A 21,018-nucleotide genomic window follows, 5' to 3' on the forward strand; every position below is an offset into this window, starting at 1 on the left:
ATATTTGTCATTTAAAAAGATTATTAACAAGCCTGAAAAACAGTATACTGTTTTTTAAAAGTTGTACAGTTGCCTAACGTCTCTCTCCTCTCCTAAAATACAAATTTCAGGAAGGGCATGTGCTTGGCCTGTCTTGTTCACCACTGTGACCCCAGAATCAACACTGCTTCGACCACAGGAGGGACTAGATTTATTGAGCCAATGCTGTTGACGGAGGAGGCCAGAACTTGAAAACAGATTGGGAGGCGAAGCACTAACCTTGCCCAAGAAGGACACGAGGCTCAGTACCACCTAGAAAAGGCAAGGGAGTGGAGCACACCTGGGCCTGTCTGAGTCAGCATCCTATTTAAGAACATCCTCTCAGCCCAAGAGTGGGGCAGGAAGGTTTTTAAGCAGTAGATGTGCTTAGAGTCTCAAGACTGAGGCAGCATTCAGGTTATTGGCATCAGATTAGTTAAAAATAGGACCTGGGCCAGAGGCTACAGGCAAATTTAGGGGGGCATCATTATACTGTAAAAAATTTTTAAACTTTTCTAGTTAAAATTTTCTAATTATAATTGTGTTCTTTATGAATTTGGCACTCAACACATGCAGATTGTTTTTGTAATTTATGTACGTATATCTCTCCAACTGAATCCACAATTCCCTAAATACAAGGTGTTTTTCATAAATGTTTGACCTCATGGCCTGGTATAATCCACATCATATTTCCTAGAAACGAATACAGCCAACATTCTTTCACCCAAGGAAAATGTTCAAAGCTTCAATATTTCTCAGATACTTTCTAACAAGTTTTTTATATTTAAATAAATGCAGCAAATTTTCACACATATCGCCAATGCTTGTTGAAGTTTCTTTGATTTTCAATGGCCTTTAATGGGTTTTTTTTTTTGCTTGGAAATATTTGATAGGGCATTTGTAAATAGATGCCTGCAATGTATCTGAACAAAGTAGAATATTTTAATGAGAACATGTGCTTTGCATGCAATATATTCTAACCATTTCTCCATGTTTTTAAACATAGGATATGCTTTATAAGTTAAAAGAACTGCCCAGTGAGAACTTTTGTTGTCCTGGCATTGTTGTAGTAACTAATAAGCTTTTAATATCGGATCTGAGGGCTTGTCTCTTTTTGGCGCAGCTTATGTTGTGGTGGTATATCAGAGAGAGACTAAAATTCGTTAATTTTGCACATGGTAATAGCTGTGTCCTTCAACAATTAAAAATGAGATGAAATAGGCTCCAGAAATCCTCACTTCCAAAAATTGAAGGATAACAAAGTCATTATTGAATCTGCAGTCTTGTAAGAGCAATGCTGATCAATCCTTTCCCTCTTAGGCATCTGAATTATGTGTTATATCTAGACGACAAGCCTAGGTTTTGCTCTTTTCCTATACTTTAACATACTTTGAGCTAGACGTATTTAATTTAGGTTAGAGGCTGCCTCATGATAGCGTGAATTCAGGTCATTGTGTGACTTCGGTAGGATTACGTTTATTAACCAAGATTGCCCATTATGATGGTTTCTAGGCCAACGGCATGAAATGAGTTTTTTTTGGACAAAAAAATTATATTGTTGTTTTTCCACAGAGAGAATTATTTACGTAGTTAAAGCTACTCTACACATCCAGTTGCTATTCTTAGTAGCTACAGGCGGTTTCTCTTTTTCTCCACTATATTCTGACAGTTGTTTACTCTATCTTTGCTTTGTCTCTTTCCTCCCTTTAATTAACACCTAAAACATAGAGAAAACTTTATGTTTTTATTAAGAATAAAAGTTCACAATTTTACAAAGAAATCTACATGAAATAAAAAGAAAGTGGTAATATACTTAAAAGTTACAAAAATTAACCGATATTAATTTAGGAAGGAAACACTAATTAATTAATTAAAAGTGTATTAGCAGGTGCTTACCATGGGTTTTGGTGTCTGTGGCTTATTTTATCAATAGCAGCTTCACTTACTTCTCCATACTGTAAAAGGAAGAAAATTAATGTACTCTAATTCCAGGGTAAATTGGCATCAAGATGTCTAACAGTCCACATTCGTAATCAAAAAGGAAGTCAGATTGGGAAATGAAACAGGAAATGCTAAATTCAGTTAAAAGAAGATAGTCTTCCAATTCTTGAACTGAGAGGAAAAAGTACAAGACTAAGATAAATGTGATCCTATGGGCTTTACTTTCCCTTTCTGTGGAAGGACGGGGATTAGGTAGCAAGAAAAGTATAGTCCGCGACCTCAGAACTCTTTTCTATCTTTATGATTCTGTGTCTAAATAAGAAGGCATTCTAAACTACCACTTATCATTTAGACTCAAACATTTTAGTTCTTCCCACTTCACCTAATCCCCACAGAATTAGAAATGTGGTGGCAATGACGTAGGAAAGAGCTGGATTGTAGACAGCCTGTGGTAAAGTGTAGCTCTGAATACTCCTTTCAGGAAGCATAATTTAGAATATTCATAAATATTTGGTAGCTTAGAACCAGTTCCCACATAAAAAAAGTAATCCCCACAGCTTCTCATGTACATTGACATAGTCTGTTATCACTGAATAAATGACCTCCATATACTGGCTCCTTTTCCCCAAGAAGTAGCCAATGGATGGTACATCTTATACATAAGCGTGGAAATAGAGGTGTCAAATTTATGTTGAATTTTTCCATACTAGGGTTGGGAAACAATGATATGGACTATCAAAAGTATTTCACTTCAGTTTTGAATGCATTTTTTACTTACATTGATGTGGGATGCTCTATATTCGTAACATCTCAAAAGGTAGCGGTCATACTACAATTTCAACATCACAGGAATTACCCACTATTTTTTTTTTCTCTTGCCTTTTTTCTTCCTTTTCCCTCAGGCTTTCATTTAGCATGACTTTCCTGATCACGTGCGTCAGAGTTACTTGTGTTGGGAAAGCAGATCTATTTACTTAAGTCATCGTCTCAGTGATGAAGACCTGAAACCTTGATCACTTCCAGCTTTTTAATGTCCATTTGTAAAATAAATAAAGGAAGGGACAGTATAAACAAGATTTAAATGCACGTATGACCCACTATTCCATAGAAAATTTGAAAAGTGAGCATCTGTATGCAGTCATGCATTGCAAACATTTCAGGCAACAATGGACTTATACCAGCATATAGCATGGTGGCCCCATAGATTAGACCATACAGCCTAGGCGTGTAGTACGCTAGACATCTAGGTTTGTGTCAGTACGCTTTATGATGTTTGCACAAGGATGAAATTGCCTAACGATGCATTTCTCACAATGCATCCCCATTGTTAAGCGACTCATGACTGTGTAATGGTAAGATTATGGTATAACTTTATTTCTCAGTTGATTTCTGACATGTGATTCCCTGAAAATTGACCTTATCAATTGACTTATAAATTATTTTATCAGCTTTTGTACAAATTTTCTAGGACTTGGGCAATCTTCTTTGATTTTCGTTCCCATTTTTAATAATCAAAAATTGCATCATCCTAACTGGAAAGATGTTTCTTTTTCTTTTCTTTTCTTTTCTTTTTTTTTTGTGAGGAAGATTGGCCCTGAGCTAACATCTGTTGCCAATCTTCCTCTATTTTATGTGGGATGCAGCCACAGTGTGGCTTGATGAGTGGTGACAGATCCATGCTTGGGATCCAAAGCCATGAACACTAGGCTGCCAAAGCAGAGCACATGAACTTAATCACTACTCCACTGGGCTGGCCCCTGAAAAGACTTTTCTTCGAAACAAAGAACAGATTCTTTTGTGCTCCTTGTTTCCCCTATAGCTGTCAGTGTATAATGCTATAAAAAATTTATCTAAAATAAGCTGGCCTTTCTCCATCTTAATCTGTTAATGAAATCCATCATGATTTATTTGGACAGATATGTTCACTGTGGTGTTAAATCTAATGAAATTCAGAATCAAAAAGATCATTTTTTTTTACTGATCAGTTGGTCAGTTTTGAATCAGATGAAAGACTGATTCAAAAACTAATTGAAGGGGCTAGCCCCATGGCCTAGTGGTTAAGTTCAGCATGCTCTGCTTTGGCTGCCTGGGTTCGGTTCTCTGATGCAGACCTACATCACTCGTTGGTGGCCATGCTGTGGTGGCGACTCGTGTGCAAAATAAAGGAAGATTGGCCCAGACATTAGCTCAGGGCCAATCTTCCTCAGCAAAAAAAACCCAAAAAACAAAAACAAATAATTCAACATCATCATGGAAACAGGTAACAACTGATTAGTATATTCTCTATTTTAAGGAAGTCAGTGAGACTCTTTTACAGTTAATTTGAATGTTTTAAACTAGCAAAAATAATCATAACCCAAAATTAGATATTTCCTGGGGCCAGCCCCGTGGCCAAGTGCTTAAGTTTGCACACTTCACTGCAGGCAGCCCAGTGTTTTGTTGGTTTGAATCCTGGGCGTGGACATGGTGCTGCTCATCAAACCACACTGAGGCAGCATCCCACATGCCACAACTAGAAGGACCCACAATGAAAAACATACAACTATGTACTGGGGGGATTTGGGGAGAAAAAGGAAAAAAATAAAATCTTTAAAAAAAAATTAGATATTTCCTATTAAGCAATCTTTAAATAAGTCTAGACATTAACAAAATGGAAATACCTGCCAACCACATTCAGATACTGTGAATTAGATACAATTTCTGAAATGAGTTAAAAACTGATGAATTTGAGTTAAATTAATCACAGATATTTGGGGTTCATTCTAGTAAACAATTAAAATGGTTGCTTAGGGGCCGACCCAGCGGCATAGCGGTTAAGTGCGCACATTCCCCTTTAGCAGCCCGGGGTTCGCGGGTTTGGATCCTGGGTGCAGACATGGCACCACTTGGCAGGCCATGTTGTGGTAGGTATCCTACATAGAAAGTAGAGGAAGACGAGCATGGATGTTAGCTCAGGGCCAGCCTTCCTCAGCAATAAAAAAGAGGAGGATTGGCAGCAGTTAGCTCAGGGCTAATCTTCCTCAAAAAAATAAAATAAAATAAAATCGTTGCTTAATATTTTCGCTTTTAATATGAAATCACTTCTGGTCTAGTCCTGACACACTTAGGAAATCTTCTTTTTGGGATTGATCACAGGAATCCTCTTTCTTTGTTGCTATACTTCACTCAAGATGCTTCTCTTACGATATCTATCCTTGAGTTTCCTTACTAGAAAGAAGCATTTTCCATCTCTATAGCTATGAGGTCTTTCTCACCAGGAGAATGCATACAATGGCAATGCATTTCAAGAATGCATGGACACCAGGGTTTCCCTTCTCTACCCTCCTCCTTGGTAATGGAGAGCTCTTAGTACCAAACATTTGAGTGGAAAATCCCCTAAGGCTACCTTTTCTTATGCTAATGAACTTTTCTTTCCATGCCTCAATTTGCAAAATATTACTGTTAACCCCTTAGGTGTCTTCCCACAGCCAGTGAGAAGCATTCCCACTGTTGTAGCTGGATCACTAAATTGCATAATGTTGCCTATTCTAGACTGGAACTATTGAAGGGAGAAAGGGGGCATAAAGGCCTTTGTGTGAATGCAGCATTTGAAGTATTCATTTTATATTCAGAGCATGAGTGGAAACAAAACAACTCTTTCTGAAAGATGTCAGTGTTTAAGGCATGGATTCTGTGATGAATTTTTCTTGTTAAAAAGCAAAAAACGAACAATGCAGAGGCACATACTTCATTTTATGCTACATTATATATGGGCTTGAATACCAACATAAATTGTATCCTGTCGTCTTTTTTTTTTAATTGCAGTGTTTTTAGATAATTTGAATTAGTACACCAACTTTCAGCAAATAGACTAAACATCGGTTTTTGTGAGTTTGTTGACTATGACCCCAGTACTTTTGTTTTCTGTGGAGTGTCCAAATAATGAGCAACGTATTCCATTATGTTTCTAATGTGCTGATAGTAATATAATTAAAAAATCCAGATAGGCAAGAAAATCTAGTATTTATAGACATTAGTAATAATAGATCCATTTATTGGGACTGAAACTAGATACTATACTAAGTTCTTTACAGGCATATCTCACTTAATCCATTTAATAACCCTCTAAGGTATTATCGTTATCTCTGTGGTAGCAGAATTCTAAGATGACCCCCAAGATTCTCACTGCTTGGTGTGCACACCTTCTCCCAGATATTTGCCCAAATACTAATCTAGGTACTGCTGTGAAGGGATTTTGCAGTTCTAATTAAGATCCCAAACCAATTGACTTTAGTAAAGGGAGATTATCCTCAGTGGACCTAACTTAACCAGGTGAGCTCTTAAAAAGATCTGGGCTCTTCCTGGCAAAGGGGATTTGAAGCATGAGAGGGATTTGACGTGAAGGAGATTCTCTGTTGCTGGCTTTAAACACGGAGAGGGCCATGTGGTGAGGAATGTGGGCACCTTCTAGATGCTGAGAATGGCCCCTGGCTAACAACCAGCAAAGAAATGGGACCTCAATCTTACAACCACAAGGAACTGAAATCTGTCACGACCACATGAACTTGGAAGAGACCCTAAGCCTGAGATGAGATCACAGCCACAGCTGACGCTTTGTTTTAAGCCTTGTGAGACCTGAACAGAGAACCCAGCCATGCCTTCCCAGGACTTCGGACCTACAGAATTGTGAGCAAATAAACGAGTGTTGCTTTAAGCTGCTAAATTTGTGGTAATTTGCTATGACCAACAGAACACTAATAGAGTCTCTTTTTATAGATGGGAAAACTGAGATGTTATAAAAAATAGTAGGCAGCCTAGCATACAAAGAGAGAAAAGGAGGAAAATGAAAATTCTTCAACTGGCTACTTTTGCTTGTAAGTCACTTTCAATTTTTCATTAAGGCCGCAAGCATAGATTTGCCCTGAAAAGCATCATGAGTACCAGTTGCCTCATTTATTCTCAGTGAGAAGGCAAATATCTGTTATTTTCTCCCTGTACTTCTCCAGGGAAATAAATGTTTTCCTTAGTCATTCTATAATTCAAGATACACTAGGATTTCTTTGAAAGCAAGACTAGAACTTATTCTGTCGGGAATTGTTAGGATGTGTGATGAGTAACCAATCATCCTGCTATCAGCCCTTTATCCAGAGTTGTTGACAATCCCTACCAGGGTCTGAAATCTGAGCAGATTCAACTATTCAAGCTACAGAAAAGCTACACAAGAGCTTCCCAAGTCTCCATTCACGCTCAGTGCACAGTTTCTGAAATATCGTCAAGCACCTGTTTTGCAACTGTTCTCACCCTTGGCGTTTTCTAATGTGTCAGCAGTGATGTTAATTCAAAGGTTAAAAAGTGTGCTGCTCTCAAGTTAATTGTCCAATTAGCTTTTCAACATAGAATTACACTAGGAGTGGTAGCTCAGGCATTGTGAACAGTAACAGTGTAACTACGTTTCAGTAAAAAAAATAAATGGTAAATAGTTTTCAAATGACTATTGAATCAGCTAGGAGTAGAATAAGTCTCCATCTAATGCACACTTAAAAATTTGTTTCTCCTCGGGGCTGGCCCCATGGCCGAGTGGTTAAGTTCGCACACTCCGCTGCAGGCGGCCCAGTGTTTCGTTGGTTCGAATCCTGGGCACGGACATGGCACTGCTCATCAAACCACGCTGAGGCAGCGTCCCACATGCCACAACTAGAAGGACCCACAAGGAAGAATATACAACTATGTACCAGGGGGCTTTGGGGAGAAAAATAAAATCTTAAAAAACAAACAAACAAACAAAAATTCGTTTCTCCTCGTCTGCAACTTGGTCTCTTAACAAAGACACTGCATGAGCAGAGAAACTATCTCTGTCCCCATCTCCCATCATTTATTGACAATCATCTAGGCAGCGCTAAGCACTAGGAGGAGTCGAGTTGATGTCAGTACAAAGTTCAATAGAACCGATCTCAGACTTCAAGTTGCTTAAAGCTCTTGGGAATGTGGCTGGGATTGTACAGTCCAACGGTTGACAATAGTCACATTAAAAACTTCAACAACAACGCAAAGAAACTTCTATGAATTCTTCCTCAGCTGAAGGAGCTTATGTGGACTCCTACAGCATTTATTTTTAGTGCCATATTTTTTTGTACCCAGAGACATGACTGGGACCATAGCACATGGGGCCCCTATATTTAATGAATTGTTTTAATTTGCTCTATTAAGATTTCTTGCTATCCTAGGTTCAATCTTGGGAAAAGAATGGATATCACCAGATTGCTACTCTCATTTGCCATGCATTCTCTACATGTTTGCTAATACACCTGAGGTACTCTAGGAGTATACGAACAGCAGGGAAAACTATAACCCTAAATTTATAATGATTTTAGAATTTCTCCCAAAGATCTTTAAAAGCCAGGATAAATGCTGGATTTAGAAAACAGATGTCCTGGTATTTTAGCCACCTGTGCTTGGGATATTAGCTCACACACAAGTTTCAGAATTCTTTGACCATAATTTAAAGGATCTGGCTATGGAGCCAAACCACAGCTTTACTAGACCTCATTCTAATTTATACAATCTTTTCTTAGCTTTGTATCTCCCTATCCTCATCAAATAACACTTGTTGATAATCTATGGCATATGCTTAATTACTAACTTTAAGAAGCATAATTAAAAAAAAACAAAAGTTGATGTTTACATTTAGACACATACTCAAGATGTCATGTCAAGTCCTACGGAATTTAGTACCCACCGTGGCATTTTTTCAGCCTTCCTTCATTAAGGAATAAAAGCACCCACCAAGCTACATTACACCGAGTTCCTTTTTCTATTTCATATTTCCGCATCCTAACAAAAATGGGAAAATTAGGATGTACTTTTTTCCAGTTTGTCAATAATGATCTATAAAGTCAGCACAACAAGAAACACAAAGCCCTGTGTTTAGCGGAGGAGCTGGGTCCCCGGGCTGGGAGGCCCAGTGACATGTGGAGTGGCAGTGCTCCTGGCTACCAGCAGAGACGCTTCCCATTCCAAACACGTTGTTCTTCACGGAACTACCTTGAGCACAGTACAGAGAGAGCAAATCAGTGAGCCACGCCTCCCTTGTTGTTTCCATGGTCTGTTAGAGGAAGGAAGCATCATACATAAAATGTATTTTCTGGAAGTTCAGATACAAGTAAGATTTTATAAGGAAATTAGTTCCTTGAATTTATTTGAGGAATCCTATGAAGATAACTTCTGTAAAATGGGGAAAATATAACATCTGTGTACAAGGAGGTGAATGGTATTAATATATTATTTTCAAGAAAAAGGAGGGTCATTTGGCCTCCTTGGCCAATGTTTCTCCTCCCTCCCAGATGGTCAGTGTGTGGCACTCCCTTCCTAAAAGCTTCCCGTGGGATCAGAAAATGCATTACTTTATACAGCACTGAAGGATGAAAGGTGCTAATGTAATTATTTTTATATTAAACCACAAACTGTTAGGATGCAAATAACTCTAAGAAGTATAAAGTGAGAACTAAACACACGCCTTTCTGGGGAAGAACAGCAATCCCAAGACGCGCCTAATTTTAGAAAAGCTATTTTCTGTTTTGCTTTTATAACTTGGTTGAAAAAGGAAGCTTTATTATCTTTAAGAAATCTTCTATATTGATGGTAACATCTGGAGAGCAGGAGCATGAGATCTCAGGAATTTTAATGCAACTGTTTGTGATTCGTCCAAATGAACCCAAAGGTAAATGAGAAATTTGGGGTGAAAAACACCCAGAAATACTGAAATACGTGACTGGTGGGCTACATGCTGATCAACTTCACGCTGGCAATACTTCTTTTTTTCAGGCGAATTTGAAAATTTTCCAGGACATTGTTGTGTAAAGGTGGACAGTTTGGAAGAACACACGGGGTCAGGTTGGGACAAGGAAAGAAGATATAGTCTGGTGGGACCCCACTGTCTTCTCTTTTTTCCCATAATGCCAAAGATTGTATTTGATGATATGTTTTGAAACACCTTAAAGTGCTTATTAAATAAAAATTCAAAGATAACTATTACTAAGCTATTTCTTATGATATCAAATATGTGGGTGTTTACTAATAATTCATTTTAATATTATAAATGAGGTGTATGGTGTGCAAATGATGTAGAATGGGAAGCTGGGAGAAAATTGAGAGAACCCTGAAGAAAGGATGCAGGCCTTATAAAAGAAGGCAATGGCAATCGACTCAGCCAGACCCTGCCTTACAGAAAAATGATAACACAGACGTGCGCTTTACACAGTGACTCCAGTCTAACGTTCTCACTTCATTTTCTATCATTTTGTCTCATATACACTGAACTCTCACTAAGTCCTTGAATTCACAGCCTGGGTTGAAATCCTGGCTCCACCGTTTACTAGCTGTGTGGCCTCAGGTAAAAAACCTCGTGTATCAAGACCTCAGTTTCTTCATCTGCAAAATGGATAGTAAAGTTTACTCACATAGTATAAAGTATAGTTTACTTATATACTAAATAGTCGATGATAGCTCTTTTTATGTTTACTTTCTCTAAATAAATTCACAGTGAGAAAAATGTCTAATGAAGCAACCAGCCGTGGATCAGTTTACTCGACAGACGTCAGAAAACTCAACGTCTCATCAGAAGTCTGTTCAAATGTCCATAAAACTGTCACAAAGAAGCCCCCTGTATTTTATAATGCTGGGATATGTGGCAAGTGAAAATGAGGAAGAAATTTCAAAGCATCAGAGATTTTACTTTTTATTATATTATGTTGTTTCACATATAAACATATTGATGGATTCCCATAGTTACCTTCTATAGATTTTTCAAGTTGTTATACCATATGATATATTGGTTCTACTATATGTTATGATTCATTGATTTAATATTGTCTTTGGGATCACACCCATGGAGAGTTAGTCATCAAGTCCAGTACAATATTGTTTCTGTGGGAAAACCAAATAACTTAAATCATTTGGTCGTGAGGTCAGAGTGTGGGAGCCCAAAATGGGCATCAGGAAGCCAGCTGACACTGTTGAAGTCTAGGTTAAAGAAAGGTCAGAGGAGAAGATGCCCAGCTAAGAAGCAGTTAGAAATGCTCCTGAGTTTAGCATGGGGTTGAAATCAAAGGAATTGTTTCAATGATCTCCATAGATTCTTGCAGAAACAACGCATATAGCTTGGTAGAGACTAGATCCATAAAGAGACAAAACAAAAAGCTGCTCTTAAATTGGAGATAATGGCAAAAGCAGTGGTCTTTACTGGTTTATATGCACAAGTATTATTATGGCATTGTAGCTCGCATAAGGACGAGGAGGAAATAACTAAACACAAAAAGATCCAGAAGAGAAACCCGATATTGTGATTTTTACTGACATCTGTGATGTGGGGAAAGTATTCAGGTGTCATTCAGCCTGGAAGCTATTATCTTTCTACCAAAATCTAGATGATCTAGAGAACCCCTCCTACTGCTCCAAATAGGAGAGACCCTTCCCAGGTAGGAAGCAACTGCCCTAGGCATTTTGCCAAGAATCTACTAGAGACGCCTGAGCTTCCTAAGCTGCCAGTCTTATGCAAACCTGGCGCAGTAAATTAGGAAGAGCAGACGTTCAGGCTATAAAAATCCACTAGATGAAGGTTTGTGCTTAAAATCAAAGTTCTGAACAATTGCAGTGAGAGACACTGAGGAGTCTCTGAAGTTAGACTGGAACAAAGTGCCGTCTTGTTTGGGACTATTCCGGGCGAGGGAGGGATGTAATGAAGATCCGCTAGAGACAGAGAGCCAGAGAAAGAACAGGACGTGGATGGAAGCATTTCCCTAAGTTATAGCACACCAAGGAAATTACCAGCTCCTCAGTGAGGAGGCACGTGAGCTAATGCCACAAACTGTCATGTATTATTTGTAATTAGGAGCTTGTTTATATGCATGGAATGTATGTGTATGTATCAGCTCAAATGTCAATTCCTGCCGAGTCTTATTGATCAGAAGAACTGCCTGAAGCACTGGGTTGATAAGGAATCCAAGTCTGAGGCTAGACTCAAAAACTAATATTGCCCTCTGCTTTGGAGATAGAGGGAGTCATGCTCTGGATGCGGAGGAGAAGATTAGCCGCCTCGATGACAACACTTAAGGCCTTAACTGGTGAGTAAATTATGTACGGTTTTTGCTAATATGTATAGTCATTCTCAGTGAACCTTTTTTTCTCATTATAAAGCTGTAAGTCCAAGGAACCCTTTAAGATATTGTTTAAGGTTGTTATCTGAGATAGGTAAATGCTTGAAAACAGTTACTGTCAAAATGCTAGGTCCAAGAAAGTGCACGGATGATAAGCAACAGCCCTTACAGCTTGTGCCAAACAAGACCAGCTTCTGAGTGTGCCACTAGTTGGGGGAGAAAATCATTGTCTGGCTCACACTGACTTCTGCAGGGGTTAAGAGGACAGTATTACCGAGCAGAGCAGCGAATTAAAGCCGTCTGTGAAATATGAACAAAAGAAATGGAATAAATACCTTCCTGGAAGGCTAAGTCGTGGCCGACATCTCTTTTGGATTCAGAGCTTGCTTCAAAAACCAAGGAATGCCTGAATGCACTTCATTTGAGCAGACAAATGAGTTCGTAAGTTAAAGATAAGAAGGAAGAGAAGTTATGCACAGCCAAGATGGGCAGACAGATTGAGGGCTGTGTACAAAAGGAGAGCATCACCCAAAGAGAAGCAACAAACCAACGAAAGCTCTGGACTCTATTCTAACCAGCTGCCTTGCTTTGGGGCTGTACCCTCCTTGCTGGGGGCCAGTTTGGAAATTTAACCAAATTTCTGATCTTCATCTTTATTTTCTAAGTGGAATAAGACACAGTTTAAGAACCTGAGCGTTCATTCTGTTTAACTGACACTGAGTAACATTAAATACACAACCACATTACTAATAGCAGAAATTGGATGTCACCAAGTGCCAGGTATCTCACTCAGGGTGTTCCCTGTGTTCTTACATAAAATACGCACAATATAAGAATAACAATATTAAACACGCAGAGTGCTTGATACATACCAGGCACTGTTTCCAGCCCTTTACATAAATTAATTTATTTAATGTTTACAGCAGCCCGATAAGGTAGATACTTAGATTCGTGATGAAGAAACTGAAGTCCAGGGGCTAGGGAACTTGCCCAAGGCCACCAACAACTAGTAGGTGGCAGAACTAGGATAGGAATCCAGATGATCTTATGAAGTGGGCACACTAAACACTGTCGTGTGGAAGAAGAGGGAGTGGAGACACAGAGAGGTGAGCTCGCCAGCTCAAGGTCACAGAGCTAGACCTGACTCAGAGTCAGGATTCGAACCAGGTCTGTCTGACTTCAAAGACTGAGCTCCCAGCTGCTTTCCTACACTGCCGTAGGTTGGGCCAGAAAAAGTGTTTTTCTTTTGTTAACATTTACTGTATGAGGCTGTACTACACTGCCTTAAGAATTTGAAGAAATCCGGTTATTACATAACTGACAAGTGTTCAACTTTCAGATAATGCCAAGGCCTGCCTGGGAAAAAAGTCTGAATTCTCAGATTTTACTTCTAAAATCAGTGGTGCTCTCTTCTGTTTCAGAAGAGATTGCATGGGCTTATGCCCATGTTCATATCACCGAGAGGAAATAAGACAGGTTTCTAAGAAACCTCTGACTACATGCCCTGGATTACCTGATTCAAAGGCATTATCAACACAGCGGATTTAAAGATCTGGGACTCGTGTCTTAGGCTTGTGGAAGCTGTCCAGCTCAGGCTTCCTCTTTCACACCACCCACTCGGAGAGCTGTGCTAAGCTGGGGGAGTGTGTGTGAATGTCGCAGCAGAAATGTGACTCTGAACGCATTCCAAAACCAAACACAAATGCTTTTGGATCACCCATGGCTTCATTTTCCTCACACCTCTCCGCTCATGCATAAAAGGGACTAAAAGGGAATGATGGTAGAAGTACATTTATTCACACGTTTATTTTTCTGAGAAACCCAAATTCCATGACATCTCAACAGCAGATCAAGAACATGACATTTCCTATGGCAGCAAACTCAGAAGAAATTCAAATCGGAAAACAGGATGCTATGAAGAACATAAATTTAAGAGCCATACCTTGAAGTGAAAGCCAGTCTCCAGCCTTGTTTTGTTGATAAAATCATATTCTGGTATTCTCCAACCAATTTCACCAACATACTCATGTTTATATCTCACTGAGAAGCTTTTGTCAGAGGCAGGCCTCCATAAATATCTGAGATCTCCAGTTTTTTCTAATGCCGGACGTTTTTCTCCTATATAGGAAGTGTCCCGGTGAACTTTAGGTAGATGATCCTTTTTATAATCTGGGCCTTAAAAAGACAGAAAAAAATACTTCAAAAAAGTCTCCACATTTTATTCTAAGATGCTTTTCTTATTTTAAACGGTGGAAATAATAATAACTAATGATTATATGGCATTTGCTATGTTCTAGGTGCTGTTATAAGCCTTTTAGATATGTTAATTCAATTAATCCTTATAATAACTAAATGAGATAGGTAGTAGTAGTCCCCCAGTTTATAAGTGGGGAAAATGAGGCAGAGAAAGATTGGTTACTTGTCTACAGTCACAGCTAACAAGCTCTTTATTCCCTGATGGGCTGCCTCACAAGGTGGGCTCTCAATTGCCCCACTACACCGCTCTCTTTATAACCAACTTAATACAGACATGTTTTATACATAAAAAATCCTCACTCATGACACATTTGCAGAATGTAGGCCTTCAGACATTGCGGTGTTTTATCTAGGTAGACAAAATCTGAAAAGAGAATTAGAAAATTCCCCAAATGTATCAGAAGCATTTGGAAAATGGAGAAGACTGTCAGAGGAAAAGGATAGCTTATAACAGATGATGACCCAAGGCAGGGGTATTTAATAAACATTGGTATTTTAAATGTAAGACAACGAACAAAAAGGGATCAGTGAATTGTGGAAGTGAGTAAAATGAGCAAAAAATAAGAGGTGGTCTGGGAAAAGATCACTTAAATAAAGGTATTGAAAGTTGCTGATGTGAAGGCATAAAGGGGAGCTAAGATTTGCAGGAATAATGGTACAGATCAAAAACAGACCATGAACTGCTGGCCCAGGAAGACTTTCAGAAATCCAAGAGCCCAAATGGGAAATGGGTGCAGGATTATACGGGCAGATTGGGGACATAAAGAAGGAGCTTCATTCCTATTACCAAAAGTTGACCAAAGACCCTGGAGGCAGAAGCTGTGCTGTGGTCATGATGTCACCTGGCCCCTCCTGGCTCTGTGGCTCCTTTCCTTTTGCTCTTGGATCAGGGAGCTCAGTATTTGCAGAGAACACAGATGACCAGGGCTTTGACCTGCTCCTCTGATGCAATGGTCAATGTGATAACAAGTCTGTGCTTAGAGGAGTAATCTAAGCTTCCCAAGGAAGTTTAAAAAGCAAGAAATCGCTCTTCAGACACATGATTTTGGCAGATGTTTTCACAGCTTCCTAATCGCCTTCGCTACCCACAATGTGTTGCGTATTCACTGCAGCTAATTTCCCTGGATGGATATATTGTAGCTTCAGTTTTATTTGCTTCAGGTTTTCACTCAGGTAGAACTACTTTGGTAAAGCCTAGAACAGCCAGAGCATGGAAAACTGTTTTTTTCTCAATATGACAGGTGTTGAGGTCTCACCTATAAAACTCCTGTCATAGAGAAATTTTTGCAATCTCCCCTAAACAGGATGAAATACAGAAGAACTGTGTTAGTCTTGCTGGAATTTCAGTATGTGTTCAGGCCAGTGTTTTCCCAAACGTTTCATCAAATGCTGCCGCCATGAGTGCACCCTGAGATGTATGTGTGTGAGGGTGGGGGTGCTCCAGAGTCAAGTACGTTTGGGAACACTGCTTGCTACATTCGTCTTCTAGATATTCATGGCGAACGAAAAGCATATTAAAAAGTGCTGAGAAATCCTATGGTAAATAAACCTGTTTACAATTATGTAACCCAGCCTTTCCCAAACTTATCTAAACATGGATCTATTTTTCCCACTGGGTCAGATAAACGCATCCTACAGACACCAACAGATGTGGGGAAATATTGATCGTCTGTGGAATGTTTCAATCGTCGTTAAAATTTTGTTGCCACTACATACTACCATAACCATCAGAGCAGATACATATCTGTAGTTAGTTTCTTAGTCGCTCTGTGGCCTGCAATAAATTTTTTAAAAAGCTATTACTTGACAGCTGAGTCAAAAGCACTTAGTTTTAGACAGTGTAGTGGAAAGTGCACGTGTTCTGCAAACCAAGAATGTGTGTTTGGTGGGGGCAGGGGGTGGTGGTGTGTGTGCTCTAACAGAGATTCTCTGTGGCTTAAGTCACTGGACTTTTCTTAACCCCCATCTCCTCATCTGCGCTTTAGAAATAGTGTGATGCAATGTGCATGGCACAGGAGATTCCTGGGGAGACCCTGCCCTGGCCACACAGCTGACGTAGGCACCTGTCTATGAAGCAGAGACAGCGGGATGTCATAGTCCAAGGTGGGCCCCACGTTCACAGCAGATCTCCTATAGCCAGCCCAGTGCTTACCTAACCAAAACGTCTCCATATCACTACCCAACCAGCAACACACAGAAATGTGGTTTCCCTAAGGAGACAGTACCATGGGTGTTTGATTTTATATAACTCATTTTTCCTCTCCCAAACCTCGTCCTCCAGAGTCCTAGACTCTATGCTGGATCTGATTCCCTGCTTAAAAGTAAAACTTCCAATCCGCATCCAATCTACAGTCTCTTTATTTTTCCTTTAACAATTAATATCTCTGTTCAACTGCTGCATCCCTCAGGGGTTTTATTTCATCCTACGAAAAGTTTTCTTTGATCATTCATCCTTCCCCAAAACTCCAGCCCTCATTTGCCGACAATGAAGTGGGCAGCTCCTGGGTTACCAAACCCTCACTTGCCCATCTCCTTTGGAGTTCTCTTTCATATCTGAAGACCAGCTCTAGTGGGACGACTCCCAGCTGTAATGCCTATTCAGAGATGCCCAGTGTTGGTCAATCAGCCCCAACTCTCCCTCTATTGTGATAGTCACCTTATGATGCAGGAAGAAGATGTACTTCCACTAAAACCTGCACAGGGGGCCGGCCCAGTGGCATAGTGGTTAAGTCCACGCATGTTGCTTCGGCAGCCCAGGGTTTGCAGGTTTGGATCCCGGGTGCAGACCTAGCACTGCTTGTGAAGCCACACTGTGGCAGCATCCCACACAAAATACAGGAAGATTGGCACAGATGTTAGCTCAGAGACAATATTCCTCAGAAAAAACAAAAACCTGTACTAGGATTCATGGTTCCACATTTTCTCCATCTTCCTGCCCTGGAGAAACTGTGATTTCAAGGATCCCACTTAGCCTCTCCCCTATATGCATGCCCAACGTTACTTGCTCATTTGTGTCTGTAATTCTAAAGTGACAGTTAAAGATGTGGTTTTGAAGCTAAACTACTATAGGTTCAAATCCTGGCTTTGTCTTGTGCTGGCTTTGTGATCCAGGGAAAGTTATTCAGCCTCTGAGTTTTAGGTGCCTCCTCTATAAAATGAGAATAGAGACGTCTGTTTTGCAACTTTGTTGGAAGGAGAGGAGATAATCAATTTTATTTAAAGAAGTGCTTAAGTGCATTATTCACAATAGCCAAGACTTGGAAAAAACCAAAGTGCCCATCAAGGGACGAATGGATAAAGAAGATGTGGTATATACACAATGGAATACCACTCAGTTATAAAAAAGATGAAATCTTGCCATTTGCGATAACGTGGGTGGAACTTGAGGGTATTATGCTAAGCAAAATAAGTCAGAGAAAGTCAAATACTGTATGATCTCACCCATGAAAAGAAGATAAATACGACGACGACGAGCGAACACACACATACAGATTGGATTGGTGGTTACCAGAGGGGAAGTGGGGAGGGAGCAGGGTGAAAGGGGTGACTGGCACATGTGTGGTGATGCATGGTGATTAGTCTTTGGGTGGTGAACATGGTGTAGTCTTCAGAGAAATCGAACTATAACGCTGTAAATCTGAAATTTATATAGTGTTATATACTAATGTTACTTCAATAAAATATTACGAAAAAGAATAAGAAACTTAGTTGAAAGAGAAAAAATAAAATTAAATAAAATTAAGTTCACCTATTTTTACATTAAAATATATATTTTTTTTTCTTTAAAAAAAGAAATGCTTAGCTGAGAATCTGGCACATAATATACAACTAATATTATTCTTAGAGTCTTTTCCTCCTTTCACTTTGTTTTTTGTTTTAATTTGATGCTTTGTCTTACCTATTATGTTTTTTAAAGTATATTTTAGAAACTTTCACTGATGAACTATTTATTCCTCGTTATGAATAAACTTCAAATCCTTTCCTGAGAGCTCTGCTATATCAGGGGTTGGTAAACTTTTCCCGTAAAGAGCCAGAGAGTAAATACTTTCGGCTTTTTGGGCCATATAATCTCTGTTTGAACTGCTCAACTCTGCCATGGTAGGGCAAAAGCAGCCATTGACAGTTTGGAAACAAACAGCCATGGCTGTGTTCCAGTGAAGCTTTATTTATGGACCTGGCCACTGAAACTATAATTTCATGTAATTTCCTTGTGTTACAAAATACTATTCTTTTGCTTTTCCCCCCAACCATTTGAAAATGTAAAAACTATTCTTTGCTCACAAGTCTGACAAAAACAGGTGGCAGGACCAAGGTGATGCAGGAGCCACAGTTTGCCAACCTCTCCTCTAAGTGGACACTGAGGAAGCAGATGCCACAGAAGCTGGAAAGGACACAGACAGGAGAGTCTGGGATGTTTCCCAACACATCTCATCTGTTGCCAACACTCAAAAAAGATCCAGCTATGGCATGTGTCCACAGAAAAAGAGAAAATTTCATCTCTGAGGCAACTGTCTGTTTCTGATCTCTTCTCTGCACTTCCATTGTTTCATTTCATTCATTCATTCATTCATTCTTTCACTGACTTATTTCTTCGTCTATTCAACAAACATTGATTGAACTATATGTCAGGCACTGTTCTGAGTGCTGGGCACGTAACAGGGAATAACGCAGAGAGCTTGCCTTCATGGAGCTTATGTTTTAGTTGAAGGGCGGGTGATACAAGTAAACGGCCCTTCATTATCCTTCATCTGGATTGTCCCCATAACCTCCTACCTAGTCTTGGCTCTAGTTTCTCTCCTTTCCAATCCATTCTCCACTGCTGCCAGGAGTGATCTAAAACTCAGATAAAATAAAATATCAGCTCTTCTAAAAACATGAGATGGTTTTCTCCAGCGCCAATAAATTTTTTCATCCAGATTTCTTAGGATTGCTGCCTAGTGTCTTCATAATCTGACTCTAGCCTCCTTATTGATTCTTAGCTCCCTTTACTTTTCCTCATTATTAAAATTCATCTTTCAAGGCTTACTGTGAGTGCTGCCTTTTCTGGAAAACATCCCCAATCCTCCCAAGTCAAAATTAGATACTCAGCATGCTGTCTTCACAGTAGTTTCTTTTAATTTTATTTTCTTTTTTATATTATACATATTGAATCTTCTCTATTTGTAAGCTCCTGGAGGGTAAATGCATATCTTATTTATTTCTGTAAACTTAAAAACATTTTTAATTGAAAAGTATTTGATATATAACTGTGTAAATTTAAGACGTACATGTTGATTTGATACATTTATATGTTGTGGTATGATTACTACTGTAGTGATAATTAGCACCTCCATCACGTCACACAATTACGATTTCCTTTTAATGGTTGGAATAATTAATATCTAGTCTCTTCGCAAGTTTGATGATTATAATACAATATTGTTGTCTATATTCACCATACTGTACATTAGATCTCCAGGACTTATTTGCTACTTATTGCAAGTTTGTGCCCTTAAACAACATCTCTCTTATCTCCCAGCCCCTGGTCACCACCATTTTGCTCTCTGTTTTTACAAGTTTGGCTTTTTGAGATTCCACTTATAAGTGATATCATACAGTATTTGTCTTTCTCTGTCTGACTCATCTCACTTAGCATAGTGCACTCAAGTTGCATCCATGTTGTCGCAAACAGCAGGATGTCCTTCTTTCTCATGGCTGAATAATATTCCATTGTATATATATTATCTCTATAAACTCTTAATTGTCAGCACAGTTCTTTGAACATAGTAGGTCCTCAAGAAATATGCGTTGAATGCTGAAGCGATGGAGTGAATTATTTGTTGAATAAGTGAATTAAGGAATTCCATCATCAGACTGAAAGTGCATAAAGTCATATTGAAAGAGAAGCAAGCACCTTATCTAATGAGCAATCTACCTTCCAGAACTGCCTTAAATCCTCCTATTCAGGACTTTATGATATGACACTTAAGCATAAGGTCAGAGGGAGAACTGCTTTTCATTACATTTATTTATTATTTTATTGGTTTATAACATTATATAAATTTCAAGTGTACTTCATTATATTTCTATTTCTGTTTCTATTTCTATTTCTGTGTAGACTACATCATGTTCACCACCCAAAGACTAATTACCATCTGTTACTGTACACATGTGCCCTATTACCCCTTTCTCGTTCCTCCCTCCCCACCTTCCCTTCTGGTAACCACCAATCTAATCTCTGTATCTACATGTTCAGAACATTTATTTATTTTTATTTTGTTTATTTATTTATTTATTTATTTATTTATTTTGAGGAAGATTAGCCCTGAGCTAACGGCTGCCCATCCTTCTCTTTTTGCTGAGGAAGACTGGCCCTGAGGTAACATCCATGCCCATCTTCCTCTACTTTCTATGTGGGACGCCTACCACAGCATGGCTTGCCAAGCAGTGCCATGTGCGCACCCGGGATCTGAACCGGTGAACCCCGGGCCGCCGAAGTGCAACATGTGCACTTAACCGCTGCGCCACCAGGCTGACCCACAACATTTACTTTTTGTAGTTAAGAGCAGAGAGAGGGATGAGAGTTCATAGTATACATTACTTCATTGTCTCGTGAGGCCAATTCTCCATTTCAGTGATCAAAATGAAACATACCAAGAAAATAAATCTACAGGAATCAAATGGAACATGAACA

At 39.2% G+C, this 21,018-nt stretch overlaps 1 protein-coding gene across 1 annotated transcript in view; it reads right to left on the minus strand.

Annotated features, from left to right (window-relative positions):
* C3H4orf45 (chromosome 3 C4orf45 homolog) overlaps nucleotides 1–21,018 on the minus strand; it is a 62,642-nt gene that overhangs the window by 30,608 nt on the left and 11,016 nt on the right. The window contains exons 2-3 of the mRNA XM_046655718.1: nucleotides 14,032–14,264; nucleotides 1,915–1,973 (exon numbers count right to left, since the gene is read on the minus strand). Of these exons, the coding sequence (XP_046511674.1) occupies nucleotides 1,915–1,973; nucleotides 14,032–14,264 (292 nt within the window). The remainder of the gene's footprint in view (nucleotides 1–1,914; nucleotides 1,974–14,031; nucleotides 14,265–21,018) is intronic.

Source organism: Equus quagga, chromosome 3 (assembly GCF_021613505.1).
Source record: "Equus quagga isolate Etosha38 chromosome 3, UCLA_HA_Equagga_1.0, whole genome shotgun sequence".
Taxonomy (NCBI): domain Eukaryota; kingdom Metazoa; phylum Chordata; class Mammalia; order Perissodactyla; family Equidae; genus Equus; species Equus quagga.